Here is a 22746-nt window from a genome sequence, read left to right as displayed (position 1 = left end):
GGATTACATCCAATTTCGGTTCCAATTCTCGGTGGAGTTCTTACACTTTTTTTTGCAATAAAAGCTTCAGGTAAACGCTAAACACCAGGGTACCATGAGGAATACTAACCAGGGCCCGGGAGGATGCAGGTTAAGCTCTCGTTTTCAGGGGAAGCTCATAGCTTGAAGTGCACATATGCACATTAATGCATCATTTATCTTTCATAGTATTTGAAGGAACTATGTGGGTGCTGGCTGAACTGAGTGCAGAAAAGAAGACAGAGTGAAGCCTCAGATGGTTACTGTAACACTCCCAAAAGGAGAAAGGGAAACATCTAACAGTCTTCCACAGTAAAATATTTAAACAAACAAACAAGTGGGTTTTTTCCCTCTTGGCGCCTGCCAGTATTTCATCCTGCTAATCTCTCTCTGAAATGCTAGAGCGTGTTTTTATATAGATTACAAAAATGTTAGCTGCAAAGGTGCATGTATACTCAGAGGACAAGGCAAGCAGAGCAGGAACATTAGTTCAAAGGCTCTCTATATAAGTTGCTCTTGCAACGCAAGTGGTTTTTCTTTCCAACCCCAAGAGTGAATAGAAGGGCACTGCACAAAATGAGTTCACTTATTTTTCCCAATAACTCTACTTTGATGCACTTGACCCGAGGTGGATCACAAGGTGTTTTCGAACTTCATTATAGTAATGAGGATTAAAAGGAGAACGGGAAAAAAAAACAACAAAAATTTGCAACCTTTCCTTAGAATGCTACATATTGAGATGTTATCTATTTCTGAAGCACAGCTCACTTCTTTAGGAAAGATCACAGAAGTACCCAGCATGAGCAATTTTCACTTTTCTCTCTGCCATTGGCAGGTAACTACTTCCTCCAGGAACCTCAGTATTTCTACCATGGAAAAAAATAAAAGAGTGGGAACTATTGAATAAAGACAATGGACTTCAAAGAAGTGCACTGGGGGAACTGGCAGGTAACACCCCCCTGGGAAGGAATTCAGGTTTGCTGACCACTTTAAAAGAGACAAAAAAAAAAAGAAAGGTACAACAATTCCAATGGAGACAAAAGATGTTAAGAGGCCTATATGTTTCCATTCAGAGCTCACTAATGACCTGAAAATCAAAACTCAATTGGACAAAAGTTGACACAGGACAAAGGTCTAAGGGAGTGTATAAATAGACAGCACAGGCAGGTAGGGACAAAAACAGAACAGCTAAAGGGCAAGGTGAGTTATAACCTTAAGGGCATCAAAAGCAATGAGAAAGATTTTATAAATACATTAGAAACCCAAGAGAGAGGAGGAGGACAGGTCAAACAGTGGGAAGAAAAGATAAGCACAAGACAGGTGAGGCTGATACCTCCATTCCTTCATTTTCACACACAACAGAAAGTTGATGCTGACTAGAGACTCAACACAAATCAAAACTGACAACAATATAAGTAGGGATGTAGGCTAGAACAGAGAGCAGGTTAACAAATATTTAGTTAAGCTCGATGTAATCAAGTCAGAAAGGCCTGATGAAATTTGCCCTGCAGTGCTTATATAACTAGAGGGAGCCATCTCTGAATAATTAGCTGTTCTCTTCAAGATCTTGTAGATGACAGGTGACATCCCAAAACATTACAGAAGGGTAAACAGACTACACTGCCTTTTAAAATGAGGCAAGACCAACTAGAGGAATTATGGACAAATCTAACTCAAGTTCAATACCCAGAAAGATCCTGGAAAAAAAAAAAAGAGTCAATATACAAGCATCCGTGAGGATAATAACGTGCTAAGGAACAGCCAATATCTGTTTGATTGGAGCAAAAAATAAATATCAAATAATCTGTTTTCCATTTTGACAGTGTAATTGGTCAGGTGGGAAGAGTAGATCCACATTGACTTTGACTAAGGCTTTAATATGGTTGCACAGAGTCCCATCAAAAGCAAACAAGAGAAATAGAATCTAAGAAAAATACTGCACATTTTGAGATGATTAAAAAAAAAAGTAAAAAAATGTTGTAATCAATGATTTGCTAACAACCTGGGAGGATATTAAGTAAGCTCTCATGAGACCTCATGAATGAGTCTGGTTCTAATACTTTCATTAATGGCCTGGCTGATGGAATTGCCAGTCTGCTTGCAAACTCCAAAAATGACACCAAGCTGTGAGTGGCTGTGTGCACTTTAGAGGACAAGAGTGTCATTTAAAGAGATCTTGGTAATGAAGAGAAATGGTCTGGAATCAGTGAGATGAAATTCAATAAAGGCATCTGTGAATTAACTTAAAGAGAAAAAGCTTAATGTACTTGTAAAAGAAGGACTGGCTGACCTGGAAGTGTACTGAGGGAAAGGGCAGGAATCAATAGTGGGACATAAACCTACTCAGTTACACCATCAGTGTAGTCAAGGACTGTATGAAGTATACTGGGATGTATTACTGGGAATGGACTGTGAAAGTCATTGGAAACAATGACAAACACTGAACATGCCAAAGATTCTTTAAGGGACACCCTCCCCCTTTCATTCCAACCCTGCATTTGTATGATTTTATCATCAACATAATGGCAATGAGTAAGAACCAGCTGAGGGGGGATGCACTGCACAAAGAATTCTGCAAAGACAAAATAAAAGAGAGTTCCTCCTCCACCAAGCTTGCAACTTCAGCAAATGAGGCTGACAAAGTGCAGCAACGTGAGAGGTTGGAACAGTCAGGGGAGCAAAATGTCTTTTGTGCTTTCTCATCATTTCTATCAAATGATTTTTTTTTTTTCTCCTTAACCACATCCTGTGATTCAAATCCCAATCTCTGCTGAGAGCAAGTTCTAGGCCACACAGTTCCTTAAGAAAAAAAGCAACAAATCAAACCCACAAGACAACCTGGAAGCCAACCTTCCTTGAGCTGCAGAGAAACCCTGCGTGGATCCATCTCTGGCAGCTCACTGCTGCCAAGCTTCACACAGGCTCTTCCTCGTGCTCAGAAAATCCTGCAGTGTCTGCCTTTGGATGTCATTTGATGACTTTCCTGCATCTTCAGGTGCCAGGATCACTTTGGTAAACTACACACCTGAGCAAACACTTTGAGTTCTGGACACAAGATTTAAGCCCAATGCAGTCCTATACTGAAGGGATGCCACCAATGCAGGAGCATTTAAAGCAAGTGCCCTCTACCCAGCAAGGGAGGCTTTAGGAAATATTGCTAAAAGCCTACACATGAACCTGAATGGGCGGTGCAATTAGAAGCAGAAAGGTCTGTCAGATTGAGAACTAGACAAAAACCCAAAAGCTTTTGCTTCTGTTTTTAGAATTGAGACAAAAATCTTGACTCACCAGCTAGAACTATGGTAAAATGTGTTTAACATCAGCAGAGAACACAAAATTCCTGGGTAACTATGAACTACATTAATTTTAGAGGTAGCAATGGATTCTTACATTATAAAAGTCTTCATGTTTTAAGTACAAGTAGTGACTGGTGAACATATTGCCAAGGTAACCCAAGAGTTACGAGAGCAGGAAGCTGAGAAGGTTTTTCACAAATTCCTGTCGTGCCTTGCTGCCTCTCATGTCCTTGATGAAAAGCCAAATATGATTTAACTCCTTGTGACCTGTCAGACAGTATTATCCAAAGGAAGCAATAAAAAGGAAGCACACATGATACTGAAACATCAGGTATGCCTGGCAAGGGTGGGGAAAATCCAGGTCTCCAGGCAGTTTACCCAACAGTCAGCCAAACAGGTTACCAACCCAAATGCAGATGGGAAGAGGGATGACATTCAAACACAGTGCCTGAATGATACCAAATTCTGGCTCAAGAAAACACAAACCATGGAGCCACACAGACTTTTCTCCTCACCACAGTCTCGCAGCTGACACCGACGTATTTTCTTTTCTTTAGGCCACAGATTTGTTCATGTGCAAGGGGAAGGAAAACTCAACGGCTGCAGCTTGCTCTGGTCTCCAGCCCTCTCCTCCCAGCCCAGGGTTTGCTGCTCCATCTTACCCAGAATGATTCCATTGGGCTCCTCCGGTGGCTGCCAAACAATCCGTACGGATGTCAGCCTCACCTCGGGGAACACCAGCCTCACGGGGGGGCCAGGGGCTGGAAAGAAAAACAGAGATCATGGCAGCAAGGATTGCATGTCAGAGGGGTTACAAGTTTTCTGCTCACCCTGTACAGAATTACAGCCCAGGCTGTAGATCCCCAGTAAGTAAATGGTTGGGAGCACCTATGCATGTACATAATATACATTTATTTTGAGGAGTCCTGTCCATGGCCAATGTCTCCAACACCCAGGGATACCAAACATGACACAGAATCAGTGCACCCTACAGTGTTTTTCTCCTGCACCAGGAGCTCTGAACCCTGAATGATTTTTCTCACAGCAGCATCACCATTGGTGTAGCTGAGAACATATTACGAAGCAAGTCACTGAGTTGCCTTTACAGAATTATATAGCTTAATCCACTTCATACCTGTTGGAATTGAATAATATCCCCTCTCTGTGTCATCAGCACTGGCTTTGAACTGCTTCCTGACATAACATTTGCATCTTAAACACTTAGGTGTGAGCAGGAGAACCCGAGGCAGGTGAGACGCACATTAACACAGGCTGTGCTGACCAGCCCGGGTCCACAAGGTGAGGAGATGCTAATTCATACATTAGCATCCACGAAATTTCCCCTTCAGCACAAATTCCACCTGCATTACTCCTGGTGATACTTTTAATTAAGTCTAGCCCAGAGGAGACACAACATATTTATGTCAGGGGTATGGAGATGGAAGAACAATTTGTTTCATTTGCCAACATGCACTTAAGGAGGGAACTGCTATAATGGGGTTATCCAAAACAAACAGTTCTAAGTATTTCTCATTACAGCCCAATATGTACATTTCATGGAGTGCTTTTTCTCTCCCTGAAGAGTTCTGCTAACAGTAATTTTTCTAATTTTTCATTTCATAGAGAAGCCAGGTCCCCACACAGGCAGTATGCTAAAAAAAAGGCTAAAAAAATGTCAGGGAGCTGCTGTCCCTGTTCTTGTCCCTTCATGCTCCTACTCCTTTCTTCCCTGCACAGAAAATGTTTTGTTAAGCCAGGTGTGGGAATGTTTTCAGTCCAACCAGAGTACCTTAATGAAGTTGCTAGTAGAAACCAATGTCTATTCCTTTACTATTGAGAAAAATTTCGATGAAAAAGAGAGAGACTTAAATAGAAGCCTCTCCCACTGATATGAATCTATTTATTCCTGAAAAGGTAATGAAACTAAAACTAGTTTTAGCATCCACAAAGGTAAAAATATTTTAAGTGCTGAACTAAATTTCAGTACAATTCCATCATCAGGAATGCTCCCACCACACCAGTGTGCCCAGGGGGCACTGGGGCAAGGGGCTTGCTTGGGTTCCTTCAATACATCCAACTGCACTGGGAAGCCTCTGAGCTTATGGAAAGTGCTGGAGGCAGCTGCAAAAGGAAGCTGGTATGATCATCTTCCAGGGTCAATGTCTTATTCTTTTTTGGGAAAAAAAAAGGAGAATGGATTACTGAAGTTGCAAATGCCATCTTTCTCCTTCAGTCCAATCAGACCCAGGTTTGTTTATTGCTTTCAATTGCAGCACTCTTTTTTATTTTTTTAGCATGACTGAACTTCAACAGGAATTTATAATTGGGTTCTAAAGTTGTTTTCAATAGAAATTATCTACACCATGCTTCAGAGTTCAATTTTGTAAGTTGTTTCCTCTTCACTAGCTGTAGGGAAGGCGCCCACGACCAATGGAATAGTGCTGAGTTATCCTATGTATGGCTGAAGTCCTTTGGGATCAAAGCTGGAAAAAAAATCCCCCCAAAATCCAAGCAGCCTTAGAGTAGTTGTCAGCTACACTTGCACCACTAAAAGAAAGCAGTGGTAAAAGGCTGGACCAAATAAAATTGGTTGTTTTGGTGACCCTGGAACTCACCATCATCCTTGGTTCTCTCTATCACTGCAGGAGAGCTGGGGACTCCATCCCCGATCCGAGTGAAGGCCAACACCTGGATCTCGTAGAGGACGAATTTCCGCAGGCCGGAGAGCAGGACAGACTGGGTGTGGTTCCCTCTCACTGTCTGGCTCTTTGGTTCAGAGTCCAAATCTTTTGCTTTGAAAAGTATCTGCAGGATAAACGTGGACGAAATACAGAAGGAAGGAGATTGTTGCACGAGGACCGGAGAGAGGGACACGCATTTTAGATTCCTCCTTTTCACACAGTGTAAAATGAGATTATATTCACCTCTCACTCCTTTCAAAGACAACACATTTTCTGTATCTTCTCCAGCTGACTTTGGAATAATATGAACATGCAGCAGGTGAATATTATATAAAAAATATAACAAAATCATTTCCTGTTAATGCATTAAAAAGCAAAAACATGTGAAACTCCATACCTTGTACCCCAGGATGAGACCATTCTGCTCAGACTCGGGGACTGCAGCCCACGTCAGCAGGATCTGGGTGGAACTCACAGCTTCAGCAGTGACATTCTCAGGAGCAGCAGAGGGAACTGGAATAACACAGCATTACCAAAGAGCAGAAATAGGTAAGACAGATCAGATCATTCTGCTCCATCTGCTTAGGATTCCCCCAGACTCCCACAGAAGAGTATTCAGACCCAAAAGGACTGGAATGCATTCTAGACAACCCCTTCTCCTCTTGTATCCATTCTACATCATCTTTATATTTCAGCCTGTCTCTCAATTTCTTGCCAGTTCATCTCAGAAATGACAATGTTTGTAAAGAGCTAAACATTTAGTACTTTTCAGTGTCTACAGACAGACAGTAAATATTGACAGCTAAGAATAAACTTCAAGCTCTATATATTTACAGTAATTAGAACCAAGTTTAAATTGCTGGACTTCTCCAGAAGTCTATCTCCTAGTATTTCTTTCCCATAGATTTTATTTCCCTATGCTAAAAGCTGGAAATCTTTCTGAATGGGAGTTTATCTTACAGCACGATCTGTTTTAACAAGAAGTTTTACGCCATCCTGGCTTCCTATATTATCTGAAAGGAAATTATAGCATCTTGTCTGGAGCTAGCAATAATTTCCCCCACTGGATTGCACTCCCAGTTCAGTAAGAAGTTCTTTAACCTCTGAGCCTCTTGATGATGTGAGAGCGCTCAACATTTGCAATACATCAATTACAGACGGATACATTAACACGAGGTGTATTTTCAGGGATTGATAGGGTGTCAATGAGAGATGCCTATTTCATTTATGTTGCAAAATCGGCTCTTATGAAACCAGAAACATCATTACAACTGATGGCACAGGAACACCGTAATTTTCTCTGACTCCAGAGAAGAGCAAACTTGCATTTTCCCCGTGCCATTAAAACTTGGAGAGCTGCAGAACCACACAACTGCAGGCTTTTGTAGGCAAGCCTAATAGCATGTCACATTATGCAAGCAGGATTTGAGTCTATTTTTAAGAGTTCACATTTTATGCTGCCCTTTTGCATTCTTTCCCCGTGGCATTTCCAACATCTGAAGGGTAAAATCTTTTCTAAAGCCTGATACACCTGTCAGACCTCAAGAGAACATTCCCCAAGTTATGTTACACAAGCACTTAGGGACAGTAAGGCTTGATTAGGTCCTGAATCTATCACAAAAAGGAGCCCAAATCTCTGCCAAAAGGAATGCTTTCCTGGCTGTCCAAATGAAAGAACAGACCTGCTGTTTTGCAGGCAAGCTCCTGAAGCTCCTAGGAACATGAATGAGATAATGAGTATGACACCAGAGTTAATATAAATTGAAATCCCCCCCCCCAAAAAAAAAGTACCACTCTCACCCTTGGGTACTCAAGGTTAACAGCAGAGATAGTAATTTCTGAAACAATTTCCCTGTTACCAGTTATTTGGTATGAGAAACAGAGCACCATCACACAACACTGCAGCAGACTAAAATCCAATTTTTTTCCCCTCCAACACTGAAGTGACTTTTTTTTTCTTAAATCTTTTGCTAGATTTATCCCCCACAAGGATATAATTATGTTTAAGGAAAATAGATTGCCAGGAGCCATGAATGTCTTTGGATAGCTGCCATTACGTTATCTGTAGATCTTCACAAAGAGCTACTCCCACATGAATCACTTCTGGAGCGAGAAAGGGTGGAGGTGGGTCGCACGGAACCAGGATGTGTAGAGGAAAGAAGCCCTTTCCAGCCACATTTATTTTTATTTTATCTGTTTTGAAGCCTTTCAAGAGAGAAAAAAGTTACTTTATTTTACAAATATTTCTTTTCCTCTTTGATCAGCAGCCATGAGCTGTCCTGAATTCACAGAAGGTGGAGGCTGTGCCCGGGCTGGCCCTGAGTGCACCCTCACTTTGAGGTGTGTGTGATCAGGCTGCTGGCAGGGGCACTCAAAAGCTGACAAAGGAGAGAATGGTCTGTCTGAAGGTTCATTAGCCCAGACTCTGCTCAATTCCCAGTGACAGAGCAGCTAAATGTCCCCTCTCCTGGAAGGGAATCTAAATCCAATGCCTAAATGGCAAAAATCCTCGTGTTCATTGAGTGTCCTTTAACTGTTCAGTTCTCATATCAGCGCTGAGAATTTTATTCTAATATGGATGGATGAATTCAGGACCTGCAAATGATTTTATGGATCTTATTGTTGCCAGTCTTTTATCAAGTTACAGACTTTGATCGACCCTTTAAGAATGAATTGAAACGTAACCTTCATTTCTCCGACCCTTCATTTCTCTCAGGAAGCCACAATTCAAAGAAATTATAGTTTGCTAAGACTAATTAGTGAGTGAGGCACATAATCCCTCTTTCCTCTGCAAGCTCCCTTCTCTAATGCTGGTTTCCTTAACTGTTGCACTGAAGACTTTGTTATAAGCTCCAAAGCTGAGTTCTCATTAGTAACCTGCAAGAATAGTACAGAAGCCAAGCAACAGTGTCCAAAAAAATCCCAGAGCTTTAACAAAATGAACCGGAAACGCTGAAACTAAACGATGAGCTAATCCAGCAAACTGCCAGCTGCACGGTGCACTTCTGAAGATCAAACGTAGGAAATTATAGAGTTACTGGCACTTTGCACTGCAACTTCAATAAGAGCTCAAGTTTTAAGGTTATCCATGTTGGCATCTAAGATCATGCATCCTCTTTCTACATCTGACATAGCCACATTTGATGTATAGCAAATTATGTCGTTTTATGTCTCTAACTGGGCCAAAAGCAGCTTTTAATAAGCTAGCCTGTATTCTGGCTTTCTAAGAAAGCTACAGAGTGGGATGCAGTGGTTCTCTCCATTTTTGCAGCTCATTTTCGCTGCACATCCCTCACTCTTTTTGCAAGCAAAAATTAGAGCGGCATATTGTACCTCTGACGTCAACCAAGAAGTGCAAACTTCCAGCAAGGTATGTGGCAAAAGTAGCACAGCTACAGCACACATCCATTTTGCCCATAAAATTAGATATTGCAGGCCAAATTCTCAGCTTGTATTAACTGACAAATTCCCACAGTGACATTGGATCACATTTGAATTAGCAGGCGATGCTTTATCACGGCACAGTAAGTGCTTCGTGAAGGTCAGTCTCCAAAGCACCAGGAGACTGATCCTTGCCATGGATGTGTGACCATGCTCCTAGAGTAGCTCATCCTGTAAGAAGAGTATACACATTCATGCAGCTGAATATTAAGAGCACAAAAATCCATTAAGGCACTGGGTTAGGTGTATTGGAGATGAATTTTTTTGAGAACAAGAGGGTCTGTAAGAGGAAGCAGCCCTGCCAAGGTTGTTCTAATACATCAGATGTCTTTGTATTTTCTTCCTTTCTCTATATTTTCCTACAACTGCTGTCAATTTATTGAGTGGAATCTGAGCTTGTTACTCTGCAGTTATTTTACACTGTAAAATTTAATGAGCTATTTAATTTCTAACATTACAAAAAACATTTTGGATTGATAAAACCCATCCTGTTTAAAAATTCTAATTAATCTCCCTCCATCTTCAGCTGCTTGCAACCCTACCTCAGATTTTCATTTTAGGGTTTTCCAACTGTTTTTCAAGCCTGGGTTACCAAAGCCTACAGGATTATTTATTCTCTCATAGTTTCTTTGTTTTCTTTGGTTTTATATTCAAAAGCATCAGAAAGCAGTGAGTACCTGTAATGACACACTCCACTATTGTTGGCATGTGTGCTCAGCTATTAGTGATGGGATTGCACAACCTAAAATAAACAGAAGTGCTCAAGTACAGCTTTATTTTCAATAAAGATTTTGAACTTCAGTGGCTGCACTGTCATCAGGTGCCATGACCTGGTTTAGTGCCCAGGCTTTAACTCCTGAACTCCTTGAACAATGTCAAATAGAACTGAGTTCTGTCAATGAACCACCACATAATCCTGGGCAAGGCTCCTCTGGCCAGCTGTGAGGGATATTTACAATCCACAGCACCAGCAAAAACAACTTCCCTGACTCTGTATCTAAAAAACAGAAAGAGAAATATTTAGGACACCTGCTTTTGAAGTGCTTTGAAAACATAAGCGATAAACAGAATTTTTCTTATAGTTCAGAAGACAGACCTAAAAGTGCTTTGACCTTTCTCTCTGGCTTTAAATATCTTTTATTTGCATTTTAACCCCATTTGACTGTGCATACAGGTTAATTCCAGATTCCCTGAAGTGCTCTCATACAGCCTGCTGCTATGCCAGCGTGTCTTGTATATTCTAAATCTAAGAAGATACAGCCAAAAGTCTGAGCCCTGACTTGCTCTGTGCAGGGAATCAGATGTCAGTATCAAAGAAAACACTTGGAAAAAACCAAATGAGTCCTTACGCCCAAATCACAGCTTTGTGCTATTTTGATCCCGGTTTCTGTGCGTGCCTCCTACAATCAGTTTCAAGTCAACCTTCTCTTAATACTGCCAGAGAAAATGCCAAATCCACGAGTAACCTCTGATCTTTAGATGCTGAGTAGGAGCACTGTAATCCTAAGGTTTTATGAAATGACTTAATCTCAGCATTTACTACATTTCAAAAGAAGTGTTTGAAGAGCAGCGGAAAGGAGAAAGTGGAGGATGAGATATCTTTTTATTATGACACAGAACACTTCAGAACTGTTTTGCCTGGGTCGTGCTATCTCTAACTCCAGCACAAGCCTTGTTTAAAATACCTCTGGCAACAGCTTTCCAATTACCACTTCCCCAAAAGCTGCACTTTAATGGAGGGGGATGACTTTGTTTAGCCTTCTCCCTGGCTAGTTCAAAGGGGAGTTATCTGAACCAGCAGACCAAACCCTGCTGTGAGTGTTCATGCTTCCCACCAAGTAACACTGTGTGGTACCCGGTGCACAGACATGCATATGTAAGGGTAGGATATGCATAGGATTAAATCCCAAAACTTTTTTAATGAAGAAAAATCGGAAAAAATAACAAGAAAAAATATTGGTGTTGAGTCTTGCGTAAATACGGGTCATAAAGAGCTGTTACTATTAAACTTTTAAACCATATATGTCACCTACTTTGTTACTTACTTGAAATATAAATTTTAATTTCCCAGATGCACATAGGGCAGGTTTGGAAATAGGTTTTGTGGAAGTCAACTGCTAGAGAGCAGCTTTTCAACATCTGCCTTTATTGTTGCTACTTGAGCAAACAGCAATTTACTGTTTCCTGAGAGTGACAGTTTCCTTCTGATATTTGAAGTCTCTGTGCTTGCCTGGACAATTCAACTTGACAATACACTCCTTGTGCTCTAAGTCTATAAGCAGGTTGTATCTATAAAGCCTTGTACACACAATTTTGGAAGGCAGGTTTGAAAATGTGCCATCAAAATCTCAGATAATTATTTCATTTCTGTCTGTGTAATCATCTCTCTGAAGTGACTTGTGCCCTTTCAGAAATATTTGATGCTTGAAATGAAACTTCGGGTAACCACAGCTGTGAGAAAATCTGCCTCAGAGGAAAGAGGGAAAATTAGGGGCAGTGGGGTACTGGGGAGGAAGAGGAGGCAGGAGAAAGCACCTCAACCAGAGAAATCTGTATACAAGCTTCTCCTTGTCTTGTCCATACTGCTGCCAAACTGGGGCAGGAATGGGGAGAGGTTGTTTTGTTTGCTTTAAATGAATAACCTGCAGGTTTGTGCATGGCAGCAGGGTAGGAATGAAAAAGAAATAACTCCTCCAAATGTTTATCTATATGTCTTTTTGCCTTTAGTGCATCTAGAGATTGGGGGTTTTTAATTTCACTTTTGATTTAACGGATCAGCAAGCAAAAAAACCCCACCCAACAACAACAACACACCAAACCAAAAAAAATTAATTAAAAGCTGAACAAAAGGGCAGAAAAGCAGTGAATTCTCAGGTGTGCCTGGCCCAGAAGATTTGGTGCTTTCACTCACCAGACTCCCGGGTTCGGCCCCTCACGACTTCGCTCCACGGCCCTGCCCCGATGGCGTTGAAGGCCTGGATCTGCAGCTCGTACTCTGTCCACTCCTCCAGGTCTTCAACCGTGTACTCCCTCTCCAGTCTGTCATTAATGACCTTCATCAGGACAGGGGACTGCAGGTCCACACGCCAGAACTTGATCCTGTACCCCACCGACTCTGGGTTGCCGTTGTACTGCGTGTCAGGGAGGGGCTGGAAACGACAAAGAGAAACACAGGATTCCTATCAGAACACATTGCCAGGGCTTTCCAAACTATAGTCCAAGGTTGCCCGGACTCATGTAAGGCCATAGGAAGGCAAAAAAGATCAAGAGGTTGATTTTCTGTTTTATGTTTCATTTCTGTGCTGACTGAAATTTTCTTTTAATTTTTACCTTCATTTTGAGCCAAACAGATATGCTCACAAAACCAAGCCATTTGCTGTGGGTGTATCAACAGAGATGATACGAATATAATATATTTCAGAGCTTTGTGATTAATTATGGAAATGAATGATAAATTGCTGAAGCATGTGACAAATTCATTTATCGTACTTTATTTCTTTTTTTTTTTTTTTTTACTGACTCTCTGCCTACTCATTTATCAGCAGAGATTCATTCTAGTATTCTAACTCCCCAAGCAATTTCAGAGATTAAAATATGAAATAATTAGCCTACTTCACGAAGTTTAGAGTTTTTCTGCTGTAAAACTAACTACATGATGCCACGGATGGCTGAGATTCAGTTCTGATTCACTGGGAAAGCTGGATACACATTAACATTTCACAGCTTAAAAGACTGTACCCTGCAGGCAAGCAGAGCTAGAAATGTGACCCTTATTCTGTAGGAAGGGAGGAATTCCCAGCTCCCAGGGGGACACAAATTCACCTGCAGGTCTTGAAATAAAAGAGATTGAACACTTTCAAATATTGATGTTATTAAGCATGGAAATGGTTTATCAGGTCATTTTAAAACGTGGTTGCTGTTCCTCCTGAACCCTGCACAGTTTGACTAAAGAAAAACAGCCTTCTAGGTAGCACAATCTTAATGCTTTAAAGTCTCTTTTAAATGTTTTAAAGTCAAGGTTGTCTCTTAAAACAACCTTGAGTTAATTTTGATGGGAGATATGTAGGTCTGGATACAGTACCAGAGGTGTAACAATGTGGGCATGTTATTCACACACAAAAGCCACCAGAGAGTTACATGTGTCCTATCAAAGGAACTGCAATGGCTCTTCTATGGATGATGAGGTGACATCTTCAAGTCTGATATTTTGGTCTTGCAAGGTTCAGAATTAAGTGCAGTGTCCTGCTGAGAAACTGGAATTATTCCTTTCTGAGCAGGAGAAAAGCCCTCTTGCTTCCAGCCTGATTTTGACTTCCAGCCATAATGAGTTTATGCATGGAAAAGCTAACATTTGGGCAAAAGGAAACCTGTGCTTCATCAACTTCACACCACAGTAACCCCAGTGGAAAATTCTGCCTAACAGGGGTGAAGAAAAACCATTCTGGAGCAGGTTAATTGCCAAGTAAATCCCAATGTGGCAGCTCTGCAGGTAACTGAGACAGCCAAAGGGGTAAAAGGATGTCAGCAACCACAGCATCTTCCCCATTAATCATTCATTTCTGCATTTTATCACACAATTCCCCACCCTTTCAAATAAACACAATCTTCCTACAGGGGTGTAACGTGCCAGCTTTGCTGCTGTTGGACCCCAGCTCTCAGTACCACGGGACGGCTGCCAACGGCCAGGATGCACCTTCTGGGGACCGTTTTGTAGAGAGCAAACAACCGAGCCCTGGAAAGCTGCAAATTGGCTCAAGTGTTACATTCCTGCCCCACGTGTTGACCCAGAGGGTGGTACTGGAGAGCCTCAAAGCCGAGATTTCACACAGAGGCGCCCATTCCCCTGATGAGGTGGCAGAAATAGCAGCAGTAGGCAATTTATTTGATTAATAAGGCACTTAAGGTAAGTCTCAGATTTCCGACTATTCAGAGAAAGGAAATAATTTTGCTGTTAGTCCTCGTGCTGGATGCAAGCAGGAGGCACTCTGGAGTGCTGGCCTGACCCTGGGGGGAAGCAGCCACATCCCAAGCCCCAGTACCCGGCTCCCCTCCATCCCTGTCCCCCCAGTGCTGCTCACCACCCATCGCAGCCACAGGCTGGTCTCGCTGGCCGTGCGCACGGTGACGCTCCCAGGGGACACATCTGGAGGGGCCTGCAGTGTCTGGATGACCCTGGAGGGCTGGCTCAGGGGGCTGGGACCCACCACGTTCACCTGCCTCATCCGGAACCTGGAGCGGGAGTAGAGATGCAGCGTGTGCTTGTAAGACCTCAGCCAACCATTTCCCATTTCCAGGATGGGGGAAAAGATGGGAGAATACAAATTAGGGCTCTCTAAAATGTTCCACAAAGGTCGTTGCACGCAGGTCCCCTTTGTATTCGCCGCTGAAAGCTTTATGGTAACTGCTCTCAGATCCTCTCAGGTATTTAAAAAATGAAAATGAGATTAGCTTAGGGTCTATTAGAAACTTAGGTATTTGTGTGAGAAATTTATGTTAATTATACCAGGCCTGATGAGCTTATGCTGGCAGTAAGTGATTTTCTCTTGCGATGCTTATACAATACATTCAGAAAGGTATTAAAATATCAAACTTTGGATAGTCTCATTCCCTGTCAATATAAAGAATATTCTAGTGATAACATTTCCCCTCAATTACTCACTGAAAGAGGCTGATTTATCCCTGTGCTGCATATTCAGCCTTCCTGCACAAGAAAGATTAAGTTATTTAATATGGATATGCATCTTTAAAAAACACCCTGTCTGCTTGAAACCGTCTCTCCCACAATAGAAATCCCCTATTGGGTCACAAAAGATTTAGGGAAATCTCTTTTACAGGCAGCACCAAGTAATTAAGATGTGCTGTACATTTCAGATACTCTCACCAGTCATAAGCAATTGGAAGTACCCAGCACTTGCACATAAACTTGACCTGTTCATACACACTAAACACTTAATTTTTAGACCTAACGACTGAGCCTGGGAAAAGGATAAGCTAGTTAACACAGCAGTGTTTATTTACTTGCTCTGATCTCCCTGCAAATTGCACTAAAGGAAACATATTAAACAAATACTGTCCTGATTTCATACTCAAGCACTAGCCTGAAATATAGAAAAGAAGATGGCCTGTAAAGATGGGTCTGATAATCAGCTCTCACAGTGTCTTTCCTCAGTGGGCAATGACTAAAGCTGACCAGGAGACAACAAATCCATTTGGCAACAACTTTCTAGGTTTCAAAAATCTGTATAAAATTGCTGAGCGCTGAAACAAACTCAAAAAAGGTCCTATCTGCACCCGCATGAGAGGAAAAGAACCAGGCAAAATTCAAGGAGCTGCTTTACAATGAAAAAACTGAAATACAATTCTCCTCTCAGAGAAGAACTGGATGTGTGAAAGATCTCAGCATAATTTGGATCCCTCCAGAATTTAATGAATACAAGAGAGAAACGAGATACAGGAATAAGATTAAACCAAAAATTTTAAAAACAGAAAAAAACTAGTTCCCCCATTGATATGATATTCCTCATTACCTTCTATCCCAAAGACATTCCTCCATACACCTGGTTGGGTGTGCAAGTCTTCCTTACTCTTCATGGACAACGAACTTTGAACTCTGGTACAACCTGCACTTTACTGCTTTCAGCCTTAAGGATCCACCTTTATGAGGACAGCAAAATCCTCTTAACCTGAAGATAAATTTTCCTAAACCTCTGCACCAGAAATCTCTGGTCAAGTTCAAAAAAATTTTCAAAGAGCTCTTAGTGAAACATTTAGCTCTGGAAGATGAGGTTTAAAACACTTCAGTGGAGAGTTAGTGAGAAATTCAGTGTGTTCTTACGTTTGTGACAAAGAGAAGAAAATTAGCCAGCGCTGGATCAGTTGTAAATTATATGAGCTCTACCTGGTTGCACCTACTACCAACTTACAACAGCACGTGGGTTAGTTAATAGGCCCTTCAGCCAGCACAAAATGGACAAGTTTCTAGCAAGCTGATTTAACACTGGCCACTAGATCTCCTTGCAACCAGCCTTTACATTAGCAAGCTGGTTCCATGGAAGTATTTTTCATTAGGATTGAGTACCTCAAATTCTCCAGTCTTGTCTATAGTACAGCAATGCATGGCTTGGATTGAATTGATTTAAAAATCAATCTTGTTTAACTGGGGTGCACCCATAGTGCAGATCCACTTCAATCACTTTAATCACTGCCTATATCTATTAAACTTAAATTGGTAAATTCTTATAAACAAAGGTTTCATCCAACTGATGTTACCAAATTAAGTTAAATCAATAAAAAGATGTTTAAACTGATGTAAATATGTAATTACAGGTTTGCACCAGCTTAACTACAATTGATTTGTCACTGGCTGATGTTACACTGGTGTTCCCTTCAGAGGAAGGAAGTCACAGGGCAGCAGTTACTCCTAAAAACATTTCACTGTGCACTTGAACTTCCTTTTTAATGTTATGAACTGCACTGTATGCAAATTACAATTAACAACATCAGATTAGCAATTTTAAGTATTAACTATGAAAACAGCAAACCTTTTCCCTTTTGTTCAGATTATAAAACCCAGCCAGCTGTTTCTGATTAGGAAAGCTGTTCCATGCTGCTATTTATTCATTTTTTTTTTTTTATGTTGCAACTAATTACCTGCTGTTCTTACCTGTAATGAGTGTAAGGAGTAAGGTTTGGTACCTCCAGCATCTGAGCATCAGGTTCATTCTCCACCTCATGAAGACTCACCCATTCTTCCTCATCACCCAGCACACCAACCTGTACAAGGGAAAGGTAAGAAGGAATACAAATCAGACTATACATATATAAAAAAATAAATAAATATAACCTCTTTTACAATGTATGTCATCACAGCAGTGGAAGCACAAATGCTGTTAAACACATACTATCCAGTTAATACTAATTTCTTACACGACAAGGCACTAGTTATTTGTAAAGAGAAAACACAGCCAAGTTAGCCAAGTTTCCTTGTACCTGTTGGGATTTTACTGGGTCCTGTGATAAGATCTATTCCAGAAAAACACCATGAGAGTGGTAATACCCTGTTCAATTTTGCTGCCACAATACGAAAGTATCAAGTAGTAATATAAGAAAATGAAAAATAGCCTTGATAATAACTTGCAGGAACTGATGCATACTAAATAAGTCTCAATGGAGGCAAAATGCTACAGAAATGAAGACAGAGAAACAAGAACAAAGTCAAAGAATAAAAGTGTTTTAACCTCATCTGCTGCTCTGCACTTAGACCAGACTTTTCCATGTGCAGTCCTTTGTATTAATTAATCACAACATGTTGCCCAACATGGTCCCTCAGCTCCGGCAGTGTTAGAAGGGACTAAATGGTGATGAGAATTGAGCATTGCTTTCCATGCAGCTTCCTGGAGATTAAATGAAGATGAATCAGGGCTTAAAAAGAAGCCAATAAAGCACTAGTGAAAGGCCAGAGCCTGACCTGGGACTCTGGAACGTGGCAGCATCCATGGGTCATGGATGAGACACAGGAGGAGCGCGGAGAATGGGAGAAGGTTGCTGGGCTTCACTGTGGAGATTCCCAGGGCAGCTCAGGCAAGGCTCCCTGCTATAATTCCCTAGCACTGTGCACAGTTACTCTGGTGTTTCAACTCTGCCACAAAGGGCAGTACCTGTGCCCAATTCCCTCGTCCTGGTATCCACAGCCAAGGGCTGAAGGATATGAGAGGATACATGGGCAGTTATTCCCTTCAGTGTCTATTTACAGACCCGATAACCATGAAGATGCCCTATCTTTTTTCAACCTGCTGACATTATCTACTCCCACAGACTGCTGTGGCAACAAATTCCAGAAGCTCTCAACCCACTGTGTAAAGAGCTATTTCCTTTAATCTTTTTTAAACAGATCCCTTACGAGTTCTGTATACAAGTTACAGCCACAGACACTGTCAAAGCACTTGACAAGCACCATAGCCCAAAGTATCTCACATACCCCAAGTACTTCAAATAGAAAATTAGGTTTCATTCACTCATTTTTTTTCCCCTTCAGGAGAAGCAGCCTGATTTATTTATAGATGTTTTAGTTCTTCGCTCACCCAGGACTTGGTGTGCTGCATATTTATGTTTGTGCACGAAGAAAGGACACAAAGAAAATTAGGCCAAAGTAATAAGTTCTGCATTGCACTGTGGAAAGAAGCCTCTGTGATCTTCCCAGTAGAGCACTGCTTTCATGGAAGGATGTGGCTGAACAGGTCTTGATGGGCCTTTCAGTCTTGTTGGTGATCAAGGTCACTGCCACATAGCAAACAACATATAAAATAGATGGTAGTGAAGATTATGGACCTCTTAAAATTCCCAGTCCTAACCAAGCTCCATAAATTGTACTAAAGCTCATGGATGCAGAAGCTTGAGGGAAACAAGTTGAGACAGGTCGGAATGGTAAAACAGAACATCCCTAAACTGAAGCCAGAGAAGAAAGAGATGATAAAGAGAACTAAAAAAACCCCAAGAACCTACACGAACAAAGAAAGGATGAGAGGGTTCATTTCAGTCAAAGAAACAGAGAATACTTCTTATTAAATGAGTTTTCTATTAATACCGTAGAAAGTCTACAGTAAATGCTTACTTTTGCAAATCTTCCACTTAACAGCATCACCTCCAAGGGCTGCAGTAATTATGTAGCAACAATCCACAGCACTCTGGAGGCTGCAAATAATCTCCAGTGGTGACTAAGTCGCCTTTTTATATTCTAAGAGCAGTAAGAGCTTTTCAAAATATTTCTTACATAAAAGAAAAAAAAAAAGGGAGGCAAAAAACTCAAAAAGGCACCCAGGTTGCAGTTGCTGTGCAGCAGCAGGCAGGTCATTAATACACATTAAGGACCACAGGGCTGTGAACACCTGACATGGACTCAAGCGTGAGTTTGCAGAGAGACATTTACAGGCAAGTTGGAAAGGTGGAAATATTGAGGATCTTGTGCCATTTGAGAAGCAGGCCTCTGGAAGGCACCTCAGAGGCAGATTTCTGGGATGATGGGTACAGCCCACGAGGAAATGGCAGATTCTAACCAAGCCCAGAACGTTGGCTGTTCCCAAACTCAGAAGCCAGCTGGTAACAGTTGGTCGATACCTGTGCTGGGATGTGGGGAACCGTGGGCAAAGTGGCAGCACAGACAGTCCCAAATTAACCACTTTTAGACTAATTTTCAAATTACTGGCAGAGAGCCAGCAAAAAAAAAAAACCAAAAAAAACAAAAAAAACAACCACAGGCATATTTCTGTGATTTAGGAAAAGATTTTAAGAAAAATACATCATGAACTTGCTTTAGTTAGAATAATACCTCGTAATGTTCCCTGGATCTGCCACCAGCATTTGGGAAATTAACTTCTATTGAAATCAGTAGCATATTTTAGATTTTTTGTAGGGAGTTTTTTCAAAGCAGGAGGACTGAATGGTTAATAGCTGTAGGGCAGCTTGGTGAACAGCCTGGGGTCTTCTGCATGACCTCTCACTTGTGTGGCCAAGCAATTCTAGGTCTGTGTTACTCAAAAGAAGTTTCACTTATTTATTTTATATATAATATGTATATGTGTGTGTGTGTATATATATATATATTCTCAAGTGAATCTTGGAAGAAAACCTTCAGTGATGGGCTTCTGTGTTTTTAACTTCCCCGAGATCTATAGCAGATTCCAAGTTTCAGGCTCTGGAAGGAAAAGGAAATTATTTTTTTCTGAAACACTCTGATGTCAGATCAGAGGAAACGTATCAGTTTCAAGAATCCGAGTACAAAGGGATTCCCACGGGGCAAAAAGAACCACGGGCAGTGGTAGGGATAAAAGAGTCCTTTGAGGGGCAAGAGAGCCCACTCTGAGCAGCTCTGCATAAAATCAAGTGAAGTTAAAGGCTTCTTTCTTGTAGCTGTTTTTTTGGATAACAGTGTGTGCAAACTTCAGAGAAGGATCGTGTTTGTTGACAGACACACACGTATTCGTGGGTGCATTGTTTTGGGAGGCAGATGAGACACCGACTGCTTTTCTGTTATCACCAGCATAAAAACTCCTCAAGGAATGCACTCTGCATCTTCCCAATTCCCTGTGGAACAGGGCCACAATCCCCAGGGATCCCAGGACTGCCACAACAAAAACACCCATGTCCCCCGAGACACTTCATGTAACGCTCCATAACAATCAGCCATCACTAGTTAGCACATATTCATTCCCATCTCTCAGCTGCTCCCAAGGTATTACACTCAATAAAATGGCATATTCCTTTATTATTGCAGAAATGAGACAGCATAAAACAATATTGGAAGTGATGTTGGAACCTTTTACTTCTCTGTGTATTAGTTTCTCCTTTTCTTAAAAGGAAAATGTTACATATTTTATAAAATGACTTAACATTTTCTGATGGAATGCGCTGTACAAGAAAATTTGCAGAATTCTGACTTAAAAAAAAATAAAAATAAATAAAATTTGGAACAAAAAAAATCACTTGTACAAGACAGCACTGCCGCCGAAATTTTGAACAGTTACAAAGCACTAACTGCAGGAAAGGATAACACGTTTCTGTACATTATAGAGGTACCCTGTGTTCCACTATAGTTCAAGATATGTCAGAGTTTTCATTTAAGAGGTCCATAACTCACACATTTGAAATCGCTTTGGGAGAAATTCGGTTCACGGGATGTCAGCCCGGGTGCAATTTTTTTTCCTCGCTAAATCCCTAAATCGATTCGGCCATTTTTGATTTAAAGATTGTCAAAGGCATAAAATTGTCAGAGTTTCAGACACTTTATTTACCAGTCCCAAAGTGAAAACGACACCAGGAGAATCACCTGGCACAATGGATGAATCCTATCTGGGTCACTGACTTAACCCACGGAACCAGATAAACTCATGGGTAAAGTTGCAACACCTTTCCCAACTCACAGCTTTAGAAGGGAATACATGTGATAATACTTTAAAGGTTTTACCACTTTGAAACTCTGCTACTGCTCACCATGACATTCACACAAAATCTCTCTAAAAACAGCAGAAAGGCTTTAAGCAAAAACTCTCTATAATAGCCCATGTACTCGTGGCTCCAGGAAATGTAATACCTCTTCAGAAATGGCTTTCAGCTGTTCCACAGGTCTTCTGCTGCCTGCAAATGACATTAATCACCAGAAAAATGCACCAAACTGGGCAGAAGTTATCCCAGCTTTTCTAATCAGCCACTGGAAAGCTCAATGGTATGGATTGAGCACCCACCAAGGCACAGTCATGATGGGTTGAAATTGGATGTATCATTAAGGTTCCTTCCAACACAAACCACTCTATGATTCATTTATGTACTTCTCCTGACAAAACCCCAGGAACAATCCAACACAAGAAAAATAAGCTGAAATTGGATTGCAAACATGAAACTACATGAGCACCAGCAGGGATTCATGGTCATTCTTGGCTGAAAATTGCTGAAAAAAATGTCTGCAATATATTTCCTGACTGCATCTGAGACTACAGGATGGCTGGAAGGATTTACTGAAATTCCTTGTGCAGGAAAAAGTTACCTGTGAGTGTCAGTGCCACAAGGCAGCTACTGCTGGTCCCTCTGAACAAGTGTCAGCAGAACCTTTATATTACATCTGACCCTCTTCTCTTTAGATTCTACTCTATGTGATGGGAAAAAAAACGTTAGAAGTACTTTTTAAATAGCATTAGTACATCCAGTTTCTCTAGTCCTAAGTCTAGATAAGAAGATGGAAAAGAAACAACCTAGTGATAATTTTAAGAAATCCCTTTGAAAGCACAGAATGCAGCTTCACTAGAAACACAGAAATGGGATTTGTAACACTTGATATTTCAGTATCTACCAACACTAAACTCTTAACGACCTGATCTCTCATGTTCATTGACATAATTGAGAATTAGTTCCACAGCGGCTCCCGTGAATTTACACCCCGGCACAAAAAGCAGAAACCAAGGCCAGATGCCCAAAACGTCACGTCAACTGGAATTCCCAGCTGTGTTTTTCATCCAAATTGTTTCATGAAGTATCAGACTTCAAAAATGGCTCTTAGCCAAACTGGAGTACTTGGAACATTTTCTAGACCTGCCCTCACCCAGGAAGCTTTCTGCCAAATCAAGGAACAAAGAAGAAAACCACGTTGGTGGCAGGTTTTTTGTGTGTGTGTGAATATAAAACAGCTGAATTTTGTCTGTAAGGATTCCGACTTTCAGAGTGAAAGGTATATTCCCAGTAGAGATGGAAGAGAAGAGTCAGAAAATAAGGGATGCCCAATGCAAAGCTATTGCCCAGTTTGCAGAGGGGGACAGAAATGAAGT

At 41.2% G+C, this 22746-nt stretch overlaps 1 protein-coding gene across 4 annotated transcripts in view; it reads right to left on the bottom strand.

The window, feature by feature from the left end:
* Positions 1–22746, bottom strand: part of SDK1 (sidekick cell adhesion molecule 1) — a 391574-nt gene that overhangs the window by 64439 nt on the left and 304389 nt on the right. For all 4 annotated transcript variants that reach the window (XM_027656578.1, XM_027656580.1, XM_027656579.1 and 1 more), the window contains 6 exons: positions 17100–17209; positions 14515–14665; positions 12348–12585; positions 6393–6508; positions 5930–6119; positions 3977–4075 (listed from right to left, as the gene is read on the bottom strand). In XM_027656578.1, coding sequence (XP_027512379.1) covers positions 3977–4075; positions 5930–6119; positions 6393–6508; positions 12348–12585; positions 14515–14665; positions 17100–17209 — 904 coding nt within the window. The remainder of the gene's footprint in view (positions 1–3976; positions 4076–5929; positions 6120–6392; positions 6509–12347; positions 12586–14514; positions 14666–17099; positions 17210–22746) is intronic.

This window comes from Corapipo altera, unplaced genomic scaffold, assembly GCF_003945725.1.
Source record: "Corapipo altera isolate COAL_440 unplaced genomic scaffold, ASM394572v1 104, whole genome shotgun sequence".
NCBI lineage: Eukaryota > Metazoa > Chordata > Aves > Passeriformes > Pipridae > Corapipo > Corapipo altera.
This window is presented reverse-complemented; position numbering and strand designations above follow the sequence as displayed.